The 23,416-nt window shown below is 49.4% G+C and overlaps 1 protein-coding gene across 9 annotated transcripts in view; it reads right to left on the bottom strand.

Annotated features, from left to right (window-relative positions):
• L1CAM (L1 cell adhesion molecule) overlaps positions 1-22,574 on the bottom strand; it is a 102,315-nt gene extending 79,741 nt beyond the window's left edge. For all 9 annotated transcript variants that reach the window (XM_082205696.1, XM_082205698.1, XM_082205699.1 and 6 more), the window contains exon 1: positions 22,474-22,574. In XM_082205696.1, coding sequence (XP_082061822.1) covers positions 22,474-22,562 — 89 coding nt within the window. In that variant the 5' untranslated portion in view covers positions 22,563-22,574. The remainder of the gene's footprint in view (positions 1-22,473) is intronic.
• Positions 22,575-23,416: the final 842 nt, after the last annotated feature.

Here is a 23,416-nt window from a genome sequence, read left to right as displayed (position 1 = left end):
TCCTGCGCTCCGAGGCGGATTGAGCGCAGCTGAGAGGAGCTGCCGAGGGAAAAAACTTTCACTTTTGTGCGTCCCTCCCGGCGTGACGCTGCGCGCTGACGTCACGGGGCGGGGCTTTAATGGTGGTGTGCCGCGAGATTTTTTTTCAGTAAACAGGTGTGCCGTTGCCCAAAAACGTTTGGGAAACACTGATTTAGAGACACCACTGAGATCGCGTCTAAATTTGCTCCCTGCCCAGGTAATAAATATTAGGCTTATGCCTCTCTATTTAGCACTATCCAGAGCTAGCCTTCCTGGTCACTTTAAAGCATGGATGAGGAGACTATGGCCCTACCACCAGCCCCAGTTTAGCATGCCTAGTGGTCATGGATGATAGGTGCTGACAGTGTGACAGAAAGCTCAGAACTTCTTGACATTTTGCAGAAGACGTGTGCTTGTGGCTATTTTTTTCACCACTTCCCCCAATTTTAACCCCCCCCCCCATGAAGGCCGGACTTTGCCCATGTACACAAGGCATGGTTCCACTGAAGATAAAATCTATACAACAGAAGCACTCTGTGGGCTGCCAGCACCCTTACAACCAGCCCTCCATACAGGAGGGTGCTTCGAGGCCAGCACCAACAGTCACACCCAAAAACCAGAGGATCAGCCACAGTGAATCTAATGCATACATTCCAGCATGTACCCCACTGACTCACAAATACGTTTTTGGGGTGGTATTTCCACACTGCCATAACACATGAGGAGAATAGCTGTTCATTTCTCTGTTGGCCATAAAGAGCTGCTTCACAATGAGTCAGAGCATAGGCCCAAGTCTTGTGTACTCACAGAAGCTCTTCAAGATTTGATGCAGTGGCTTTTTCCAGCCCAGAGCATCTCCAACCCTTTAGTTGGTGATGACGAGGACAGAACCTGGGACTTTAGGCATGCATAAATATGTGATCTAGCACTGAAATTCTGCAAATCTAGATTACAGAATATGAGGATGGAGACAAATTTCCTGGCAAATGGAATTTGGGCCAAAAGCTAGAGCACTGGCTAGGGTAGGAGGACATCTGAACCAGCCCTGGAACCAGTTTGCAGAATGGCCTAGTTGGGCTTCAGGGACAGCCCTGGATTGTGCTTGGTTTTATTTTACTTCTAAATGAAATAAATTTAGGAGAAAAAACAAAATTGTGTTAGATGCTGCATTGTGTGGCCAGTGCCTTCCAACATGGTGGGCAGGACAATGTTATCATCTGCCTTGCACTATGCCGTTCCAGAAGCCTCAGATCACATGAGATGTGTGAGTTGAACGCTCAGAGACCTCCAGCACAGCAAGCTAGAAATGAAACATCAACTTCTTCCTGTTCCAGGGGTGACCTCAGAACGTGCAGATTGTCACAGTGTGGTCTGGCGACATCAACTGGGCACGTTTAGCTTCCCTATATATGCCTGGAGTGCACTGTGGGACCCATTCCAGATTCTACAATCCAATCCACTGCTTGAGCGGTGCACAGTTTTTCCGTTCCAGGCACTGCTAAAACTACCCAAGGTGAAACCAAGACAAATGACCATTTGCTGACTAATCTGCAACATTCTAATGAGTGATGTGATGTGGTACCCTTCCTTGGCTTCTCTCTGAATGGATATCAAGTGCAAGAGGATAGTAGAAGTGCCCTCCTGACCAGCAGAACAATGCAGACAACAAAGCAAAGACACATGCACATGTTTGTAAATGGGTGCTGGCATTTCTTAAGAATGTAAGAGATTCCTGATAGATCAGGTCAAAGGCCCATCAGGCCCACCTTCCTCCCACTGCAGTGACCACCTAGATGCCTGATGGCATGTGCTCCAAGTAATTCTCCAGGGACAGTGCCAGAATTTCGAAAGCCATCCTGGCTTCTGATTTGATCCCGGAATATCCCTATTTCCCCTGCCAGTGCCAAGTTCAGGGAGCTGGTACTTGTCCTGAGCAGCAGGGGCAACTGTGAAAGAGTATCCTGTTGCCCCTCCATGGCATCTCCATGGCCATTGCTGCCAGCCTCCCCCCTTGGGCAGTTCATAGTGACTGCTGGAGAGGGGGTGAGGAGGAGGAGAGGCTGTCACCCCGTGATGCACCAGCTTTGAGGGGCAGGCCGAGGGCTGGGCCACCCTGCGCAGGAAGAAAGGGGCAGTGGAGAGGAGCAGGGCACCAGGAGTCTTGTTCTTCTTGTTGTTGTTTTTAAAAATGCTTTGTGAGCCTGCATCTACTCTTGCCCCTTTCTAAAATTTATTTAATGGTGTGTGTTTTTCTTTTTGCAAATCTGCCAAATAAAATCTGGATGAAGGGGTTTTCTCAGGATGGTATAGGGTACAGTGGTACCTCGGGTTAAATACTTAATTTGTTCCGGAGGTCCATTCTTAACCTGAAACTGTTCTTAACCTGAAGCACTAGTTTAGCTAATGGGGCCTCCCGCTGCCGCCGTGCGATTTCTGTTCTCATCCTGAAGCAAAGTTCTTAACCCGAGGTATTACTTCCGGGTTAGCAGAGTCTGTAACCTGAAGCGTATGTAACACAAGGTACCACTGTATGTGTGCTATGTTCCATTGGTGGAAATGCTCTGCAGGGAGGGGGGACAACAAAAAATGTGGGGTTGAGGAGGGTCAGTTGGGCAGGAGAGAGTGAGAAATGTCCCTATTTTCATCCGAAGAATGTGGGTGGGTATGTGATGGGAAGCCTGCATGTTTATGGGCCCCACATTCCCTGACTGCAACTCCCCATTTCCCTCCCATGTCTCCTGCCTTCCTCTATTCATCTGGCAATTACCAAGCGAGGGGCTTATATTGTTAGCACGGCGGGGGCTCAGTGAACAGCAGCCGGGATGCAGATGGAGCCAAGGGGGCAGGTATGGGGAGCTGAATAATTTAAGGGGGAGGGGGCAACCTGTCAGCTGTGGCTGCGGGGGGGGTGAGCTCACAGGGGACAGGCCATGATTCTGATTATGCTACCCAGGAAGGTCAAGGCAATGCAAATAAAGGAGGGGACGAAAGAGGAGGAATCACCGGGTGTGAAAAAGAGAGATGTTTCTGATCATCCGTCCTTTTAAATCATAGGAGAATAGGCAGAATGCATGGCGTATGCTTGCTTAGCCTAAAGAAGTGGAGATTATTAGGCACCGGGGGAGACAGAGCTACAGAGTCTCAAAGGCTTGTTTCTGAAAATGTCAGACAGGGGGAAAAATAAGACATGATGGCTAAGGAAGGAAGGATTCCCTTATTGGATCAGGCCAAGAGGCATCACAGACCAGACTTCTGTCTGCAACATCAGCCAGCACAAGGCTTCAGGGGAGACCCCAAGCAGGGTGTGGCTACACCCACTGTTTATGCCCAGAACAGTTGTACCTCAGGTTACATACGCTTCAGGTTACAGACTCTGCTAACCCAGAAATAGTACCTCGGGTTAAGAACTTTGCTTCAGGATGAGAACAGAAACCGTGCTCCGGCCGCGCAGCAGCAGCAGCAGGAGGCCCCATTAGCTAAAGTGGTGCTTCAGGTTAAGAACAGTTTCAGGTTAAGAACAGACCTCCAGAATGAATTAAGTTCTTAACCCGAGGTACCACTGTATCTAGGAAGCATGGGGGTAGACTGCCTCTGATCCTGGAGTTTCTATTTTTAAAATGTTGATTTGTCGTGCTAATCGCCATTTGATAGACCTGGCCATTACCGTGTTTAATCTTTCTTATATATATAAAAATCCATTTAAACTAGTATCCATCAGTGTATTGTCTATTAGCAGGCTATGTGTCAGGTGAAGAAGAACTTCCCACAGTCAGTCCTCAACCTTTTGCCACTTAATTTAATTAGGTGACCCTAAATTGTAGTATTATGGGAATAAGAGAGAGAGAATAATCTTTACCCGGAATAAGAGACATAAGTCATAAGACCTAAGAGACATAAGCTGTGAAACGTAAGTGAAGCCCCCTCCCCCACACTTCTGCAGTGGGGTTGGGAAATGGGGCTCATAGCAGAGCCAGCTTTTAGAAAGAACAAGCCACTTCCACTTGGGGAAAGAAAGGGGTTGGACCATAGAGCTAAAACAGTATAGAATAGCATGCCACTCTGAACTTTTGTCACTGAACTTGAAAGCTTCTGTTTCGTGTCAATAAGAATTTGTCTCTATGATGCCGCTCCAATTTACCCAGTATCAGTCTTCACCCAACGGTGTATATTCAAGTTGTTACAAGAAATGCTGTTCAAATGGCACTGGGACTGGGAGTCCTTAGGGTGAACAGTATAACCCAACTTTCAATTACTGTAACTTTATATCCTTCAGACTTTTTGGGGGGGCGGGGGACGAGGTATTTAGAAGTCCATTAATGTAAAACTGCAGCCCCATCCTACCTAATACTTGGAGAGCGTACATTGTCTCCATAATTATTGCAACAAGCCCTCTGAAACAGGCCAGTATCCCCTTGGTCTTCGTCGTCTGCCCAGCAAATAATAGCCAACTAACTTTTAACACCAACTTTCCACAACTAAAAAACCCAGATCAACAGCCAGGGAAGCTGGGGAGCCATAAATATGCTGCCCGACCTCAGTGTTCGCTGGTTTGAACCAACGATGTTTCTAGCACTCATAATTGCTAAGACAAGAAACAATCTATGCCTAGTGGGTCAAAACTTGGAGGTGGGTGGGGAGATCTGTGGCCTGAACTCAGGCCACAGGCCGCATCTAGTCTGATCTCTCGCCCCCACCCCCACAGCCATTCACAGCAGGATCATGGGGAAGCAGCCGGCTATAGACAGACACTTTGGTGGCAGGAATCCTGCCAAAGCAAACAGGAAACTGTGCTTGGCACAATTCTGGACATCAACAGTGGTCACTGCCCCCTGAGCCCATCACAATGTTCTGTGGCAGATGGTTCCAGAGAGCAAGGAAGAGCTCCCTTCACACAAAGGACTGCTAATATACACAAACGCATGCACAGAGCAACCTGGCCTGAGCACCTCAACCTAAATTGCTGCAGATTCATTAACACTCCTACCCTCTGGGTATTTGGATTGCAATGTGAAGTCTGCTCAAAACATGGGGAACTATAACAGACAGATAGAGCCCTATCATAGTGAGATGGGCAACTTGGAGTGGCAGGTTTTGGGTGTTGTTGACGGGCAGCAGAGTAGACAATATACAAATCTGACTCACAAAGCACAGCCCATTGGGAAGTTCTCCTGCACAGCTCTTGCTGAAATGAATGGGAGCTGTGCAAGGGCTGTTACTATACACATTATCATCGCCCACTCATTGCAGTGGGGCTTATGGAGGAGAACTTCCAGTAGGATTGGTCCTGTGTCAGTTAGACTGTGTTCACACCATAAATTAAAAACATGACTTTCACCAAGGAATCCTTGTTGCTGTAGTTTACCCCTCACTAAAGTTTGCAGAATTCTTTGTGGAGGAGGCCTGGCCTTGCGCTTTAAATGTGTGTCAGGGGGGTGGTGTGTACACAGCCTTAATCAGAAGGGGCTCCGATTGGCTTTTCTGCCTCAGAAGCCAAATTGTCTCGGGCTGGCACACAGACACACAATGCAACGCGCGCACACGCACACACACACACACGAATGCCTTTCAGTCTTAATCCTCCCATCTACCCAGGCTAGGTCTCCTATCCAAAAAGCCCTTGGTGACCTTCTCGCTCATCTCTCCCCTTGCTGGTTCTGCTTGACCCAGCCCTGTCCCCCTGCTTGCTACCCGACCCCCCCACCTCTTTTAACCTTTTCATATTTCATCTCCCTTGGTAAAACAAACATCCACAGAAGCAGGAGAATTAATGAAGTAGGTGACAGGCCTTGTCAAAAGCCCTCTTAACAGGGGCTGGGAGTAGAGTTTGGGGGGGGAGATGGGGGGGAATGACTGGAGAGGAGAATCTGATGACAGGCCCTAATCAAAAGGAACTGGAAATGTTTGCATGAGAAAAGGCAGCTCCCCATCTCCTCCGCCACTGGTGTGCCATGCGCAACAGCCTCTCCCCATATAAGGGCAGGAGATTTTTTATTTCCTCAAGATAGTACTAGAGCTAAAATGTCCCATGGTGGGGTGGGGGTGGGGGTTAGAATCCTTTTAACTAGGACTATTGAACCGATTAAAGAATTTTAAATGTATTGATTAGCCGTCTTTTTTTTAAGCTGTGCATGAATTAATGGAGCAACTAAAATTCATTTTCCAGAATATTGCCAAGACCTCAGACTGAACAATGTATAAAATCAAATCAGGGGAGGAAAGCCCATAGCTCACTGCTTGAGCATGTGATTTGGATGAGGAACTTCTGAGGTTCAGCCCCAACATCTCCGGTTGAAAGGGATCTCAGAGCTGCCACCAGCTGCAGCACAAAGCAAAGGGGCTGCAGAGTTTTGTGGCGCGGCATTAAGCAGCATTAAAAATAAAGAAGCAGCCTATCTGCCATCTGACCTGACGCCCTCTACAGGACAAACTGAGCATTGCAACAGAGCCCCTCCAATCCTCTGGAATTAACTGGATCTCTTGCACTTTCATTTGGAGATTTATCTGAGGCTTCAGTCTTTAATGAGAAAGTGAAAGGCTAGGAGGGATTAGAAGCTGCCCAGCTCACAGAGATCATGTCCTGCTCCACTAGGATCCCTCAGTTGTTGTTGTTGTTTTTAAAAATGCTTGTTTGCAGCTAATATTCTGTTTTTCCACAGATCTCATTGCCTCTGAGACGCAAGGGCTGACCACTACCCTCTGCTGATGGAGAGCATCATGAAGCAAATGCCTGGCCTCTTCCTCTCGCAGATGTGGGTGTTGGGTGGAGAAGGGGGTCCTGGGGAGCTGCATCTCTCGTGGCTTAAAAGCTGCTCTGCCCTCTAACTTTTGGCAGCTGTGAGCTGCATTGAGCCTAGTGTCTTAGGAAAAGTCAGCACACAAAAGAGGATGGTGTGTGCCTCTACAATCCCACCCTGGGCTTGCATTAGCACCCTGTGGAGCTGTGCCTGTAAGGCCTGGGTGTTGCTCAGAAGCCAACTTCCATCTCAGCAAACAAGGACAGCAAAGAGAAGACAGAACTGGGGTTCAAGGTGGCCTTAACAGACTGGGGAACTGGGTCATAACTAACAAAATGAATTTCAATATGGCCAAATGTCACATTCTACACTTAGGCAGGAAGAACCAGCTGCATAAATATGGGGGGGGGCTCACCTGGATTACCAGTAGCACATGTGAAAGGGATCTAGGGGTCTTAGTGGACCACAAGCTGAAGATGAGTCAACAGTGTGATGCAACAGCAAAAAAAACACACACACACGTGGAGAGCACCAGCTTGGGGAAGGTTGATATAGTACTTTGAGTGTTCAAAGATCCTACATTTACTGCTATAATGAAGTGTTTCATGGGCACTAGCATGTTGTGTTCCTTACAACAACTCTGTAAGGTAAGTTGCCATTATTATTACATCTTGGTGCTGTGGGTTAAACCACAGAGCCTAGGACTTGCCGATCAGAAGGTCGGTGGTTCAAATCCCCGAGACGGGGTGAGCTCCCATTGCTCAGTCCCTGCTCCTGCCAACCTAGCAGTTCGAAAGCACGCCAGTGCAAGTAGATAAATAGGTACCGCTCCGGCGGGAAGGTAAACGGCGTTTCCGTGCGCTGCTCTGGTTCGCCAGAAGTGGCTTAGTCATGCTGGCCACATGACCCGGAAGCTGTACACCGGCTCCCTCGGCCAATAAAGCAAGATGAGCGCCACAACCCCAGAGTCGGCCACGACTGGAGCTAATGGTCAGGGGTCCCTTTACCTTTACCTTATATTGCGGAAGCAGCTGGATGGGGCTGAGGCTGAGAGAGAGAAGCTTGCTGAGGCCACCTTGGGTGAGGAGGCAAAGGCAAGACTCAAGACCAGGTGGGGGGGCTGTTTCTTGATTTGCGGCTCAGCACAACCCTAAGCTGGTTTTCTAATTCTTATTGCATTCAGTGAGGCTTATCACACTGAAAGTGTGTCTAGGTCTGCAGTCTTCACTACTTTGCTACAACAAATACATCTGCATAAGAAGGCACCCTGAGAAACAGAACTAGCCTCAAATCCTTCTCCACTGAGCTTCAGGGCTGGGAGACATCTCACCCATGAAAAGGACCCCTGCTTCTAAACCTTACTGGTCCACAACCTTTTCTTGCCTATCTCATTCCAACCTTCAGAGGCAGTCACACACAGTTATTCCCATTGTTCTGGCTGGGAAAACCGAGTCCATATAATAGTGATGCCACGGAGCAGGCCCCATGTGCCCGAAAACATACACAGACACATACAAACACAAACACACAACCCTAATATATATATCACATTTGCCCTCCCAACAACCCCATGAAGCATGTTACTATTATTCCCAGAAGAGTGTGCAACAGCATTTCTGCTTGCCCAAGAGAATTATCTCCATTCTATAGGTCCTTTGGTCCTCCAGATGTTGCTGAACTATAACTCCCATCAGCCCCGGCATGGATGGGCAGTGGCCAGGGACAATGGGAGTCGTAGTTCAGCAACTTCAGATGGGCCAAAGGTTCCCCACACCTGACAGTGATACACTGAATACAACCTATGATAAAGTAATAACAACCACAACAGCAAATTTGTATCTCTTCCTGCATGAATAAATGACGAGCTATTTATGTATATGCTAGGGATATATGCACTAGAAATACCAACACTGAACATACTGTGGATTGACACTTTCTGCTAGAAATTGCTCCTTGGCACTCCATAGCTAATGAATTGAAATACACTTGTTAATGGAGGTCACCATTCTCACTACCTCTCCTCCGTGTAGTTTAGGGGTGCCCAAACATTTTTCAAAGAGGGCCAGATTTGATGAAGTGATCATGCGTGAGGGCCAACCAAAGTTTTTGAGCTTTTTTTACAATTTTAAACCAAAGTTGTTGAGGGCCGGATTAAATCGACCGGATTAGGCCCCCGAAATGGATTTTGGACATGCCTGATGTAGTTAAAAGATAGCAACAGGAAAGAACAGATCTTCCCTTTTTATTATTCTGATTTGGGGGGCAGGGAGCACTGCCATTGAATGACACTGATCTACACTGGCAACAATAGGGTCTTGTGGCACCTTAATCTGTTTTAAAGGGGCTGGTGGAACTTCATGCCTGTGGGGCAGTTACAGATTTAAGGGGTCCAAGTAATAAACTGTAACTGTTGGGGGGAGTGAATAGAATCACAGAATTGTACAGTTGGAAGGGAGACATCTAGGCCAAACCTCTGCAGTGCTGCCTGGAAAAGATCTCAATTTAAAAGGCCTGGTGGCAGAGGAAGCAACCACAAAAAAGGGATCTGTCTAATATATATCCCAATAGCAGCTGCACAATGTTCTTGCACAGGCGAAAAATTTCGGCAGGCTGGACCTACATTTACGTACCCAACACCTGCTGCCAGAGGGGACCACCTTATCTTGCTTCATGCCACAGCCATCACCTGTACTGCTCTTAGGCTACATACATACCAAACATTTAAGACATATTTCTCCGCCCGCCCCCACCCCCAGAAAAAGAATTCTAGAAACTGTAGTTTGTTAAGGGTGCTGAGGAATGGCAGCCCTGTGGTGGGTAAGCTACAGCACTTGGGTGCTTTCAGTGCACGGCCGTGCGCAGCCTTAGAAACGGGCATTGTGGGTGTACTTAGTGCTGACCTGGGTCTCTTGTCAAATCACGCCCTCTGTGGTTTGCATATTGTGCGCAGTTCAGTCACCATGAAGCCTTGGAGTTTGGGGTGACAGTTGGTGTAGTTTGTCTCACGAGCACCTGCTCTTTATTTTTTGGCAGGTGTTGATTTGCAGGCACTACCCAGGTGAGGCGCATGCCAGGCATCCTGTGCGCAAAGAGCAGCCTCTTCCACTCCCTCGCTGCTGCCCTACAGGACAGTGCCACTCTGTGGTCTCCATAGCAACCATGGGCAAAGATAAGCTAATGAGCCTTAAGGACTCTGCCTACTAAACACACACAAAGGAGGGGGAGGCAGGGAAGGGGGAGGAGGCAGGATCCATAACTGTCCACAGGGAATTCAGCCCAGGGGAACTGGCTTCTGCTCTAACCACTAAGCCCCAATCCTTTCCCAGAATCAGAAATCAGAGTCCCAGTTTCATTTCTCTTCTCCCTGCCTCTCTCAGCAAAATACAGCAGATCTGGCCATGGCAGGGGTCCCTGTGCAGGGAGATAAGAAAGGTCTGGTCGGCTGAGGGGTGAACAAACTCCATTTCTGCTCCTCCCTTGTCCTCATTTGCAAAAGAAAACATGCAAATCCCAACAAGGGAGAGGGATGAGGGGAAACATATTTATCGGGGAAAGGAGCAGTTCCAAGATTGGGGGGGGGGGAGGAAGCCCCTTAAATCCTCTCTCTCTCTCTCTCTCTCTCCCCTTATATTTCCACCCTGAGAATTGCCCTTCTTCAGGTTCTATCAGCAACCCTCCAGGCTCATCAGGAAGCCTAAAAAAATTAAAAGCCCACCCCTGAAACCCACAGATTATGATGGTGATGATTACATTTGCATAGTTACATTTGAGGCCAGAGGAACATGGCCCGGCTCTGAGGCGTGGAGGCCGCTCCCTGCAAGGCCCTTTCCACCTGTCCTAGGGGGCTGGACCCACACTCACCAGCCCCACTGAAGAGGCTCCTCATGAGGCTAGAGGAACATCGCCCGGCTAATGTTTTATTGATGTATTGATTTAGTATGCTATAAACCACTTTGAGATTTTTATTAAAAATACAAAGCGGTGTAGAACTTAATAAATAAATAAATAAAATAATCTCATCCTGCCTCTCAGGGGCTGGGGGGGTATGGGGGGGCTCCACCACCCCAGTGTATCTTGACACCACCTCCAAGTACTCTGAAGGACAGGGGTAGGGAAGCACCTTTAAGCTCATGGGCCACATTCCCTGGCAGGCAGCCTTCCAGAGGCCAGCATGAAGTGGTAGGCACGGCCATTGGCGAAAATGTGATCAGAGCAACAAATGTGACTCTTACCTTTGCACAGTAGACTACACTGCAGCCCTGCAAAAGTCAGAGGTTAGTGTGCACACGCATGTGCACACACGCACACCCCACAGTCTCCATCCAGGCTGGGTCAAAAGAACCTGGAGGGGCCCATGGGACCCCTGAGCCTGAGGTTCCCCACCTTTCCTTTAGGATGGTGAGATGCAAAGCGGCAGGTAGGGATCATGTACCTTTAATCCTTATGTAGAAGAAGGGATTTTGGCAGCTGCAGTTTCGCACTCAGAGCTGAGCGGGGAAAGACTCACAGAACTCTTCTGCACGAAGGCAAGAGATTAAGTCCTGCCACCATTCTTTGCGTCTGCTCACCCACCCTCTTATCCATGACTGAGCAGGAACCCCCATGGCAGCCGGCTCTTTTGGGTCACTGCGCATAAATACACTGATTCTAGCCATTTGTTGTTGGGGGGGGAGATTACAAAATGCTGAAACATCTATAATTTGCATAAAGATCTGGAGAAGATATTTTTTGCAGTTTGCTGTGTTTCTTTAAAATAATGTGCCTGCAGCTTCCTCTGCAGCTTGGAGGGGTCCGAGGAACCTGTTGGGATAATAAGGGCAGGCAGGTTGTCAGAGCCTCCGAGCAGCACAGAGACTGCAAAATAGGGCAGCAAGTGCAAATGCTCCACCCCTAAGTCCAGACTGAATGCTAATTTAGAATCTTGCAATCTCATTTTATAAACAAAAGGGGGAAAGCCACCCTTTCCCCCGCAAAGGCCACTTCCCTTCCCACCATCCCCGGAATTACTGGATTCCTGTCAAGACACTTCTCAGAAATTATGAGCGTTTGGCCTTCCAGCCTCTCTCCAGCTCCCTTCACTCCATTCTCTTTCTGGGGCTAAGAATAGACTCCAGGTGCCCTGAAAGCTAGTCTGAATGGCCTTGAGTATTCAAATCAGCTTAGGAAACCTATGAAACCCTTTCAGCATCTTCTGCTCTCATACAGCCGCATCACAATTGTTAAATGTGTCTGTGGATAAGTTCCAAACCATAACCAGATGTAAAGAAGACTATCTATCTATCATCTATCTATCTATCTATCATCATTGGATCTGTGCCTCCCAGGATCCCACAATGCATGTCATATGGATAGGATGGATTCTCTATGACCCCCAAATGCTGAAATAATACCAAAACCCACAGAATGGAAAATCGACCCAAGGCAGCCTTATGTCGAGATGGTGCTGTCCTGTACTGAGAGTACCTGGTGGGCATAGGCAGGGCAGGGGGCGCCACAAACCAAGAGGGATCTACCAGCATCACTTCTCCATCTGCAAAATGAAGCCACAAATTGTTCCAAGTTTAAAATTAAACAACAGCACCGTCCTAAAGGTCAGTAATGGAGGAAGGAGGGAGAGGTCCCTGCAGCCAGAGGAGAGGCAAAGGGGTCATCTATTCCTTCTTTGCTCCAGTGGGAGGGAATTATCTACAGAGCCACCCATAGAATGGCATAATTCCAAAGGGTGTATTGAGGAGATGGGTATATCCACACCCGTCCCTGACACACGCTGTTTCCCCCTTTCTCCATTGCTGGAAAATCACCAGAACATGTACAATGGCAGAGTTTTCCACCCACGTATGGCCCTGCTGAGAGTCCTTCTCTGATGGAGGGGCACCTCCTCCTCCTCCACTTCTTCCTAAAGCCCCCTCAGGCAGCCTCAAGGTTTGCTTTCTTGCACTTGTATGTTAAGTATGGTATATAAATGATTAATAATATTATTGCAGCTCTCTGTTAAATGGCCCTCCTCCTTTGTGCCCTGTTCATGATGCCGGCCAGTGCATTCATGAGCCGTTAGGATGCTCTTGGTCCAAAGGCACATCGACAGGTAGGGAACTGGGTCAGATACAGGGTGGGAATAAACTAAAACCTTTAAGTGTGGTCTGTGTACATGGGTGAACATGGGTGAACATGTACACACCAGTTACACGCACAAGAGCAACAGTTTGGCTTGGATTGCTGAGGGCAGATTCACATGTCCAAATGATCACACATTACTCTGACCCTGAAGACCAAAGAGAGACATGAGACTTTTCTAGAAATCCAGCCTGTGCTTTTGCAACTCATTTGCAAAACATTCTGGCTTGGTGTCACTGGGCTGCAGCCCAGCAGGAGTCTTGGACTGGGTCATTCCCATTGCTGGGAAAAGGATTTCATGTGGGCCTCCTCCTTCTTGGAACAGGCTGATTCATGCAGCTGGAAGAACTGGAGAGGCAGAGGCAGGGTTCTTCCCTGCGCCACCTCCCCGTTGCCCTGCTTTGCTGGTGCCCCACCTTTCCTGGTGCCCCTGCCCAGCTCACCACACCCCCAATGATCCATCAATGCTATGGGTCCCACTAGCTCTGCTTGGGGCCTCAATCAAGTCCCCGATTGTAGCCATGATGCCCTGCGGATGGGTCAGGCTGAGGGCGAGGCAGCGGAAACTTGGGGGCAGCCGAGCCGTCCTGTTGACAACACACAGCAAGTGCACAACAAGGCGCTGATTGTTTGGGACCCAGATTCCAGAGGAGTGATGGCAGCTCAGGCTGCAGGATGACTGCAAGAGCCCCCAGAACAAGTCTGTTTCACAGAGCATAAAGCCAAAGAGAGGGAACTGCAAAGGCCTTCCTCTCTTGCCAGTCCAGCCGCATCTTGGCTCTGGGCCCACCGAGGTAGGAGGGGCTGCTCAGAGTGGCAAGGAAGAAACATGTGACACGGTAGAGGCTGTGTACACACTTTACTTTTTAAAGCATGTTTCAAGCATACAATTTCCCCACAAAGAATCCTGGGAAAGAATCCTTAGGCAAGAACCAGCTGCACAAATATAAGATGGGGGACACCTGGCTTGCCAGTAGTAAATGTGAAAAAGACCTAGGGGTCTTAGTAGACCACAAGCTGAACATGAGTCAACAGTGTGATGCAGCAATAAAAAAGCTAATGCTATTCTAGGCTGCATCAACCCAAGTCTAGTATCCAGATCAAAGGAAATAACAGCCCTGCTCTATTCTGCCCTCGTAAGACCACACTTGGGGTACTGTGTCCAGTTCTGGGCATCACAATTTAAGAAGGATATTGACAAGCTGGAACATTTGCAGAGGAGAGAGACCGAAATGATAAAGTAAACCAAGTCTTATGAAGAGCAGCTGAAGGAGCTGGGTATATTTAGCCTGTAAAAGAGGAGAATGAGCGGAAATATGATAGCCATCTTCAGATATCAAAAGGGTTGTCACATGAAGGATGGAGCAAGCTTGTTGTTGCTGTTGTTATTTCTCCTGCCGTGGAGGGTAGGACCCAAATCAATGGCTTCAAGTTACAAGAAAATAGATTCTGACTAAACATCAGAAAGAGCTATTTGACAGTGAAATGGACTCCAATGACAAGAGTTGGACTCTTCTTCCTGGAGGTTTTAATGCAGAGGTTGGGTGGCCATCTGTCATGTCTGATCTAGTTGAGATTCCTGCATGGCAAGGATTGGACTAGATGACCCTCGGGATCATAGCTGTCAACTTTTCCCTTTTCCTGCGAGGAATCCTATTCGGAATAAGGGAATTTCCCTTTAAAAAAGGAAAACGCTGACAGCTATGCTCGGGATCCCTTCCAGCTCTACAATTCTACTATGAGTCTAAGTGTAGTTTAAGGGTGCTGGGAAATGCAGTTCTGTGACCGGTAAACGACAGTTCACAGGATTCTGCTTGGGAGAGGGGGAGCCGTGTGTTTTAACATGTGTGGTATGTACCCAGCCAGAAAACCTTTCAGGTTAAACACTTGCTCCTCTCAGCCTACTTGCATTCAATCTCACTCATTACACTCATTAAGAACCCTAAATGGTTGTGACAGGTGATCTTCCCCCAGGTGAATTAACATCCAGTAGACAAGCAAAGGAGACCTCCTGCAAGGTGCCCTCTCCCTGGGACTCCGAAATAGCCTGTCTCCTTCAATGTAACAACACCCACCCCAAAGAAGCATGTGTGACATAGTGCGTGGAATACCAGCAGCCCTGTTACCCATGGCAAGCTGAAAACAACGAACTTTTGCCCAACCAAGCCAAGAGAGGAAACAAAAGCAAAAAGCAGGCAATAGCTTCTCAGACTGCAGCCTCCTTCCTTCGCTCCTTTTGCATGGCTCAGAAAGTCTCCATTTGCCATGAACAAGCAAGAGAAAGAAAGAAACCTGAAAAGTGGGAGTGTGATGTCTCTGCCAAACCCAGACCCTGTCACTCCTCAGAGCAAGGGAAGGTGTGTTGTCATCGTCATCACACACATATGCAATTGCACTGCCTTCGTTCATTTTGGTGGCACTTACGAGTCAGGAAGATGCTTCAAAAGGCAACACAACTGACACTCCTAGTTGTGGAGGCGGGAGAAGGTGCCAGAGGTGCCAAGAGGTTGGAGGCAGCCCTCCTGTGCCGTGTTAGAAATCAGCCAGGCGCATTTTGTGATTGGCGCAGGTCCAACTGAGGCCACCTGGAGATCTTGGGATGCCAGGCTGATGACGGGGGAAAGCAAAATGTCACTTAGGGAAGGATCTGAAATACTTTCCTTGAAGCTTGAATTTGTTTTATTATGGATTGTTTTATTTGACGTTTTAATGTGTTGTGAACCGCTTTGAGATTTTTTCCCTTTAAAATATAAAGCGGTATAGAAATGAAATTAATAATAAAAATAAATTCCACTGCAAAAAAGGCACCTAGACATTCCATTCTGGTGACTGTACCCTACGCTTAAGGTGCCCTTTGACGATTAGATTATATATCTGAGTTTCCAACACTGGACCCAGAGTCCCATGCTCAGCTTCCCCCTCCCCAGCCCTGAATACTCCCTCCCTGCTGCTGCCATTGCTGTCCTATAAAACCCCCTTTAGAGGGCTGGGTCTCTGCCCCTGCCCGCTTACTTTTTGTAACCCTTTGGGTGGTACATGCTGGAAAGCAAAGCCAGGCTCCAACCACTGGCCATTTTTATTTGCCCAGAAACCTTGGAGCCCCACCAAGGTTCAGAGACATTTCTGGAGCAATTTTAGATGGTGGGCAATGCCCAGTGAGGCTTGCTAGCACTTGGCTGTGAGGCCCCAGATTGTGGCCCCAAAGTCTGCACTTAACAGCTTTACTGAGGGCAAATTTGATATTTGAGTAGGACAGCAAGTAACCTGAGCTAACCCTGAGTCTCTGCCCCACCTCCTCTGAGGACTGGGGATTGCCACAAGGAGAGGCAGGATGTGGAGGGTGGTGTGCAAATGTTGCATTCAGTAAGAAATCTCAGGATAATTTGGTTGAATGGCTTTCGCTCAGGGTTAGAAGCAAGTCGAAAACATGTTGGTGTCTCAACAGTTATTAATTCCAGATGGCACCAACACTAGACACCTCTGCTAATTAATATGGGGTGTAAAGTTCACTGGCATGAATGGAAGCTGCTAAGACTGTGGATCTTCTATATTTCAGTGTTACCTTCCCAGTGCATTGTAGCCTATGGGTTGGATTTGTCCTGTATGATGTGGAAACCTCGCTTTTCCTCAAGGCCTTACAAATTAGACAAGAGCCTCACATACATTATTACTAGCCCCTTGCCCCTGCTATGAGAGTCACCTGCAGCTGGTGAGTAGCCTAGCCAGCTCTCTTTCAATGATCTAAGCTTCCTTACGTCATCACCTTTATGGCAGCACTTAATTGCCAGAGGTGACCAAGCAGCTGGCTATTTACCATGGTGGCAGGGTTTTCAGCTCTGTGTTTCCAGCTATCTTCTCTGAAGCCCCTTCGGTCTGCTTGTGGTTTGCTGGCAAGTCAGTGGTCCAGCCTTTGAGGAGAAAGGGCCCTTCCCACATCATCACACTACAGAGAGGACTGGGCACCTAGACACCTGGGGTCCTCCATCCTCTGGAAGCTGGAACAAAAGTCCACACTCCTCTAGCAAGGCCTTATGGTAGTAAGTCGGAAGAAATTGGCTTGTTTGGAAACATCTCTTTTATATACAATATGAGTGAAGGACTTTGAGGAACAGCAGAGGGGGAAGAGACTGAGAATCCAGCTCTTTCCCCATCCCATCCTCCGAGTTTATTCCTGCAGGTGCTGAGTGGGGGCAGCAGGACACACAGAGAGAGACTCTAGGCAGGCAAATACAGCAAGATGAAAAAGAGATGCAGGGAGATGAGTCACTATGGGTCTGGTTACAGAGATGGACGTGCAGGTGCAGCCCTGGGTGGGGCAAGGGAACTGGGGGTACAGCGGCTGTGCCAGGCAGCAGCAGCAGTTGTGGATGAAACCCCCAGGCCCTGAGGTAGCTGCAGGTGCCAAGAACCCCAGCCTCCTCCTTCCCTCTCCCCACCCCAAACAAAGCCCTAAAGTCTCCACTCTCGGTCTCCACTCTTGCTGCACTGAGAAGCAGAAGGCTGGGGACAAAGCAGGAGAGAGACAGAGAGAGAATCCCAGGAACAAAGAGCTTTTCATGAAAAAGGCAGGAAAGAGAGACTCTAATGTGGATGGAAGAGGTGAGAGAGCTGGGTGGCAAGAAGGAGAAGAGTGTGGGGCATTTGTCAAGCCTGTGGGGAGGAGGGGGCAGATCAGACAGCAGGGAGGGTTTGGGGTCAGGGCCGAGGGCATCCGTGCAGTTGGGCAGAGCCGCCCTTGGTATTCCTCTCTATCCTGCCACCAGCTCTATTGACAAGGTGGATTGATGAGGAACATGCCAGACCATAATTCCTTGTTGCCTGGGCAACATGCCGCTATCCGTCCCTCTCCCCACCACGCAGCTCCTGCCTCAGACAGATTCCTCCCGTAAATCAATTGCCACCTGCTGCCCCTCTCCCCCCTCCCCACCCACCCATCACCTTCTTGTCAGGGCGGCGGGGGGGGGGGAGGCAGGCTGGGGGCATCCAGGGTTATCTTCCATAGCTCCAGGAAGGGGGATTTTTTAATCATTAAGGAAAGCTTGGGAATCAAGCTCCTGACCTAGGTAGGGTGCACACACCCCAGGGGATATTCTCCGGCAGAAGTCCCATGGAGGTGAATGGAGGGTGCTGTGGAAAACCACAGCCATGCTGTGAGGAGGACAGCGTTATTTATTAAACTGGACTATGTTCGTGGGAGAGGGATTGATCCTTGATGTGAGGAACTCCTGGCCTTTCCTTGGGTGGGCTGCTTTAGCATCAGGCTTTGGAGCCAGGAAAAGGAAAGGAAACTGGGGAGTTAGATGGAGTTTGGGGCCTTAACCTACATAGATGCCCAGGATATTGTAAATAAGGGTGTTTTTTCCTTAACAGAAATTCAAGACCAATTACCCAGATACCGGAATTATGTGCTTCAATGTTAATACTCCCTCTTGTTATTAGGCTGGTGAAAGTGATAATTAAATAGCCTCTCTCCCTAATAAGGAGCCAGCCAGACAGCAAAACAATATTGCAAGCTGCCAAAAAGGGACGGGGGGGGGGGGATTGGATGGCAAAATGTTTTCCCTCCCCATCTTCTGACTGCCATAAAATCAAAATCAGTTTTGTTCCAGCTGAGATTTGGGGTTATTTAACTTTCCAGGATACAATGTCTATTCATGCTGATCTGCCCAGCATTTGGGGGATCTCAGGGCCCTCATCTTTCAGGACAGAAAATGCCATTGATTTTCATTCATTTTCCTAACTACTCACTTGATTGCAGGAGGGATTTATGTCTGGTCTCTCTGTGTGTGTGTGTGTGTGTGTGTGTGTGTGCGCGCGCGTGTGTGTGTTTTTAATTGGCTGTAGTTGTGCTGTGTCTGGTAGAAATCCAAGGATTGGAGTGTTCACAAATGCTGTTTTCCAGCTCAGAGGATTTCTTGGTCAGCAGGTGTTCAACCCAAAATATCAGACTTCTGCTGTGAATATTCTGGATTGCATTTCCCAGTAAGAGATTTCTCCCTGGCAAGGGCATATCCCCATTTAAGCTCAGAAATTATTTCCCCCTTATTGGAATCGAAGGAGAATTCAAGGTGATTTAAGAGGGAGAGGGGAGTCTTCCTGATCTCTGCTTTTTTGCTATATATAAAAGTTGATCGAATTGAGAGGGGAGAAACTTTAATGCCTTCCTCTCTCAGAAGCAGCCTTTGCCAACCTGGTGCCCCCCCCCCCAGGTGGATGGGACTTGTAGTCCAAAGCAACTGGAAGACTTCAGCTTGGTGAAGGCTTCCTGGGATTTTGCTCCCCTAGATGCGGCAAGAGGAAGAGGATGTGTGCTTGGATTGGTCAGGTGTAGTTTTGCCGCCCCCCAAGATGATGGTGATGGTGAACTGGCAATACCCTGTTCTCTGAATGAGTGAGCAGTGCTTGCTTCCCTAAACAACAGCTTGCTTAGACAGTTGCACCTCCTAAATGCAATTTTTTTATTTACCTCTGTAAATAAATGTAAATGATTCGGTGCACATGTTCAAAACACTCAGTTTTTAAATTGTTGGTTTGTCATCAAATTAATGGGTTCTGAAAACAGATTCTGGGGCTGATAGCTCTGCTTTGATTCCAATACCACACTGTGCAGGGGTGCCTCCTTGAATAAAGTATTGGGGGGGGAGGTAAGTCCTGCCTCACATAACAGACCACAAGACAAGGCATGAGCACACCATTTGAATAGCAATGCCCATCAACTTGGGGGGAGGCTGGCCCCCTCAAATATTTTATTGGGGAGGGGAAAGGACCTTGGCCCCTAGGAGTTGGCTCGTATGGTTGGGAGTGGGCAGAAGAAGGAGCCAGATACAAGCGGAGCCTTTGCTTTTGCCCATGCACACACAACCTGCCATCAGGTCCACAGACACTTCATCAATCTCAGCAAACCTGTGGCGTGTGTGTGTGTGCAAAACCGCTATGATCTAAGCATAGGAAAACAAGCCCCACCCAGCCCAGGAAATACGGTCTGAAGTTAGCAGCAAATCATCACACACAGGCACAGACCTGTGCAAACCACCAGCACCCGACTCTCTCTTGTGTGCAGTATTTCACTTTTAAATAGAGAGGGGTCTGGGCTCATTTGAAGCCTCTGACCTGGCAGCCGGGGGGGGGGGTAAGGCAGATGCAGGCAGTGAGGTGTTCTCTTCATTTGATATTGCTCCAGGTGTCCTCACATCTGAAGGATGCCAGTCTCACCCTTCAGCTTTTAGGGCTGAGCCTGGGAGAGCGGTTGATCCCACTCAAACACTCCGTGCATGCAAACCACAGCAGATTTTCTCTCTCTCTCTCTCTCTCTCTCTCTCACACACACACACACACACACACACACACCGATGTTTGGGGGCTGATGGGAGTTGCAGTTCAAAACATCTAGTAGGTGCCAGGTTGGCACAAGAACACATCCTGGAAATTCTTTACTTCTAGGAAACACCTCCACAAAGGCACCATGCAAGCACTGCAGGCCTGGGCTGTGCACATGCCACCACCCACCATATCTGCACAGCATAATATGAGAGGCACATACAACCCTTTTCTCCTTTACACACAACCTGTCTCTCCTCCACACACTACTGACTGCACACTTAGGTCTGCATAATGCACTCATCACATGCACATCAGTATTATGTTTCAGTAGCCATGAATCCATCAACGGACTTACACCAAACCCTTTGAGAAGACCTAGAAACCCACCAATCATTCACATTCACACACACACACACACGTTGTTACATTACTCTGTTGCACATGCCTGCAAAGCAGATTTTCATAGACATATAAACTGTCAAAAGATTGTGGACCTCAGGATCATGTCCATCGCCAGCACTCCCCCCCCCAGAGAGAGACACAGCAGCAACACCATATACACAAAACCCCAAGCTCTCCCCACTGCCCCTCCCTATTCTGCACAACACAACACAGCCCCCCCTCACACACACATACCCCATGCGATCAACATTCCTTCTCACCTGCAAAATTCTGTTATTCACATATAGCCAACTCACACACGCATTTCAAGCTCTGCATGTGCAACCCACAACCTGTACACACACACAACCAGTATCCATCTTCCAGTACCATCTTCCAGTCCTCACTCACAATGATTTCATTCCTGCCTCCCAGTGCTATTTACAAATTCTTCCAGAATAGCACAACCTTGCACAACGCCTCCAAAACAGAGTGATGCTCCGAGTAACTACTTCCCACACACACCAGTCTGATACCTCCTCTCAGACACATGCAAACTGTAGTTTTAAAGAGCTCCCATCTTGCCTTCCATGGATGCAGAAATAATTGAAGAAGATGTGTTGCCTGAAGCAGCAGTCCAAATGGTACCCTGCCTCCCACCAACAATTTAAATATATATATGATACATTAAATAATTAACTACTTGCTGCTCTTTAATGGCCGCTGCCCAAAACCTGCCGCCTGAGGCAGACCCTCTCACACTGCGTAATGGTCATCCTCCACCGAGGACAGGAATGGCAGAGCCTTCTGTTTCAGGCCCAGATCCAGCTGCCACACCCTTTCGCTGCTCTCCCTCCCTCTCCCCCTCCAACCATAATTCAACATCTTCGCCCACAAGCTGCCCGCGATTCCCACAGCATCCTTGCCAGCACACAATGCTTCCCCTTCTCACACACCGAGGTCCACAGCGTGCTCTTCCCCCCACATCCAGGCACATGCTCCAGCCTCCTTAGCGCAGATGTACACAGGAGAGACTCATCATCACACACCATTCTGCTATCCGTCCTCCCTACCCACACACCCAGCTCCCTCCCTCCCTCTCTCACACACACACCGTCTTGGCACAACCCTTCTAGCGCACACAACTCATTCTGAAGACAATCTTGCCTCGGCTTCCACTCCTGGAATACTCCCCTTCCTCAAGCAAGCCCTCATCCTGGCATACAATGGTGCACACATCTGTTTCCCTGACACATCCCCATCCTTGGCACATTCTCACACTCAAGGGGCCCTGCTGCCTCCCTCCCTCCCGCCTCTTCTCTCACACACCCCTTATTACTGCCCCCCAAAAGACCCCCATATATCTTCCTCTGAGAGGAAAGAGCTAAAGATGGCTTGCACCTAGAGATTTTGCCCCCCCCGGCCCCCGCCATGTTCTCCAGCACATCTCTTGGCCCTTACATTCCCATGCACCCTCCCAGCAAGAAGGGTCCCTTTCCCTGCACCCGGAGGGTCTCCCCTTCTCGGCCCCTTCTTCCCCGATTCCCTCCCCTGGATCCTAGCCCCACGGACACACAGCCAGCCAGCCCTGAGCCCTGACCCACAGCCGCCACCACACGCCCCGCAACTTCTCCTAGAGACAGATGCGGATCGAGGGCGGGGAGGGGGCGGGCGGTTTGCACCAGCCTATTTCCTCTAAGCGGGTTGTGCGTGTTCCACTAAGGAACCCCTCAGGTCTCCTTTATACCCCAAATTTAGAAGAGCACCCCCCCGCCTCCAGATCCTGACAAAGGCGGGAGGAGGGACAGCCCTTCCAGCGAGGGGACCCATCCTCTCCCCCAACCCCGAGGCTCCTGCCGAGGCCGGGGAGGGGGTCCCCGCGGCAGCCCCTCCTGCCTCCTACCTGAGCCGCGCCCGTCCCTCCGCTCGCCCCGCAGCCGCCGCCTCGCCGACTCCCGCTGCTCCTGCTGCAGAGCCCGATCGATGTGACATAATCGGCGGCGGCGGCGGCGGCGAGAGTCCCCTCCCTCCCCGCCCCGCCCTGCCCCCTCCCTCCGCCCTCCTCCCCTCCTTCCCGGGCTCTGGTTGGGCCCCAAAGCTGGACGGGGAGGGGGGATAAGGTAGGCATCGGCTGGGGCGGGGGGGGGAAGAAGGGAGTGCCCCCCTCCACTCCCCGGCCCTGCGCTAAGGAGAGTTGGGGTGGGGCGGACTGGGGGGGGGGGGAGAATGAGCGCAGCCTCTCCTTCGCCACTTTTCTTCCTCCGCTTGGACGGGAGGAGGGGGTGCCCCAGCGGGTGGGTTGCACCTCAAGGGTCTGCCGCCGGACGCCTGGGTCCTCCCCCACCCCACCCCCCAGCCTGGGGGGAAGGAAAACGGCATCCAAAAATCTTTGGCTTTCTGCTCGCATCTTGGAGGAGGAGACGGTGCGGCAACGAAGTAGTAGTGTGGGAAACATGTGAGAGACATGTTTTTAATTGATATATAGATAAATGTAGCCAAGACCTTCTTCTTAGCTGGGCTCTTGGGAGAGGGAAGGAATTTAGGAGCCTCAAAACGGGATTTGGAAGAGCTATTTGAAGGTCACAAGCCCCACATCTTCCAGTCTCTCTCCCCCCCCCCCATCCGCCCTCATACACACACTTTTAGAGGGTGCCCTTTTGGTGCCACCTTTGTGTACGTGCGAGAGTTGACAAAAGCAAAACGTTTCTTAATAAACGTCCGAAAGACTCAGAAATGAGGAGTTTCGAAGGGAGAGCTTTCGGCAAATCTTAAGAGCGGGGTGTCTTGATTAAGAAGGTGCCAAGGGAGATATGGTTAAGGGGGTACAAGTTAGCATAAAGCAGCCC

The sequence above is a fragment of the Podarcis vaucheri genome (assembly GCF_965113315.1).
Source record: "Podarcis vaucheri genome assembly, chromosome: 17".
Lineage (NCBI taxonomy): Eukaryota > Metazoa > Chordata > Lepidosauria > Squamata > Lacertidae > Podarcis > Podarcis vaucheri.
This window is presented reverse-complemented; position numbering and strand designations above follow the sequence as displayed.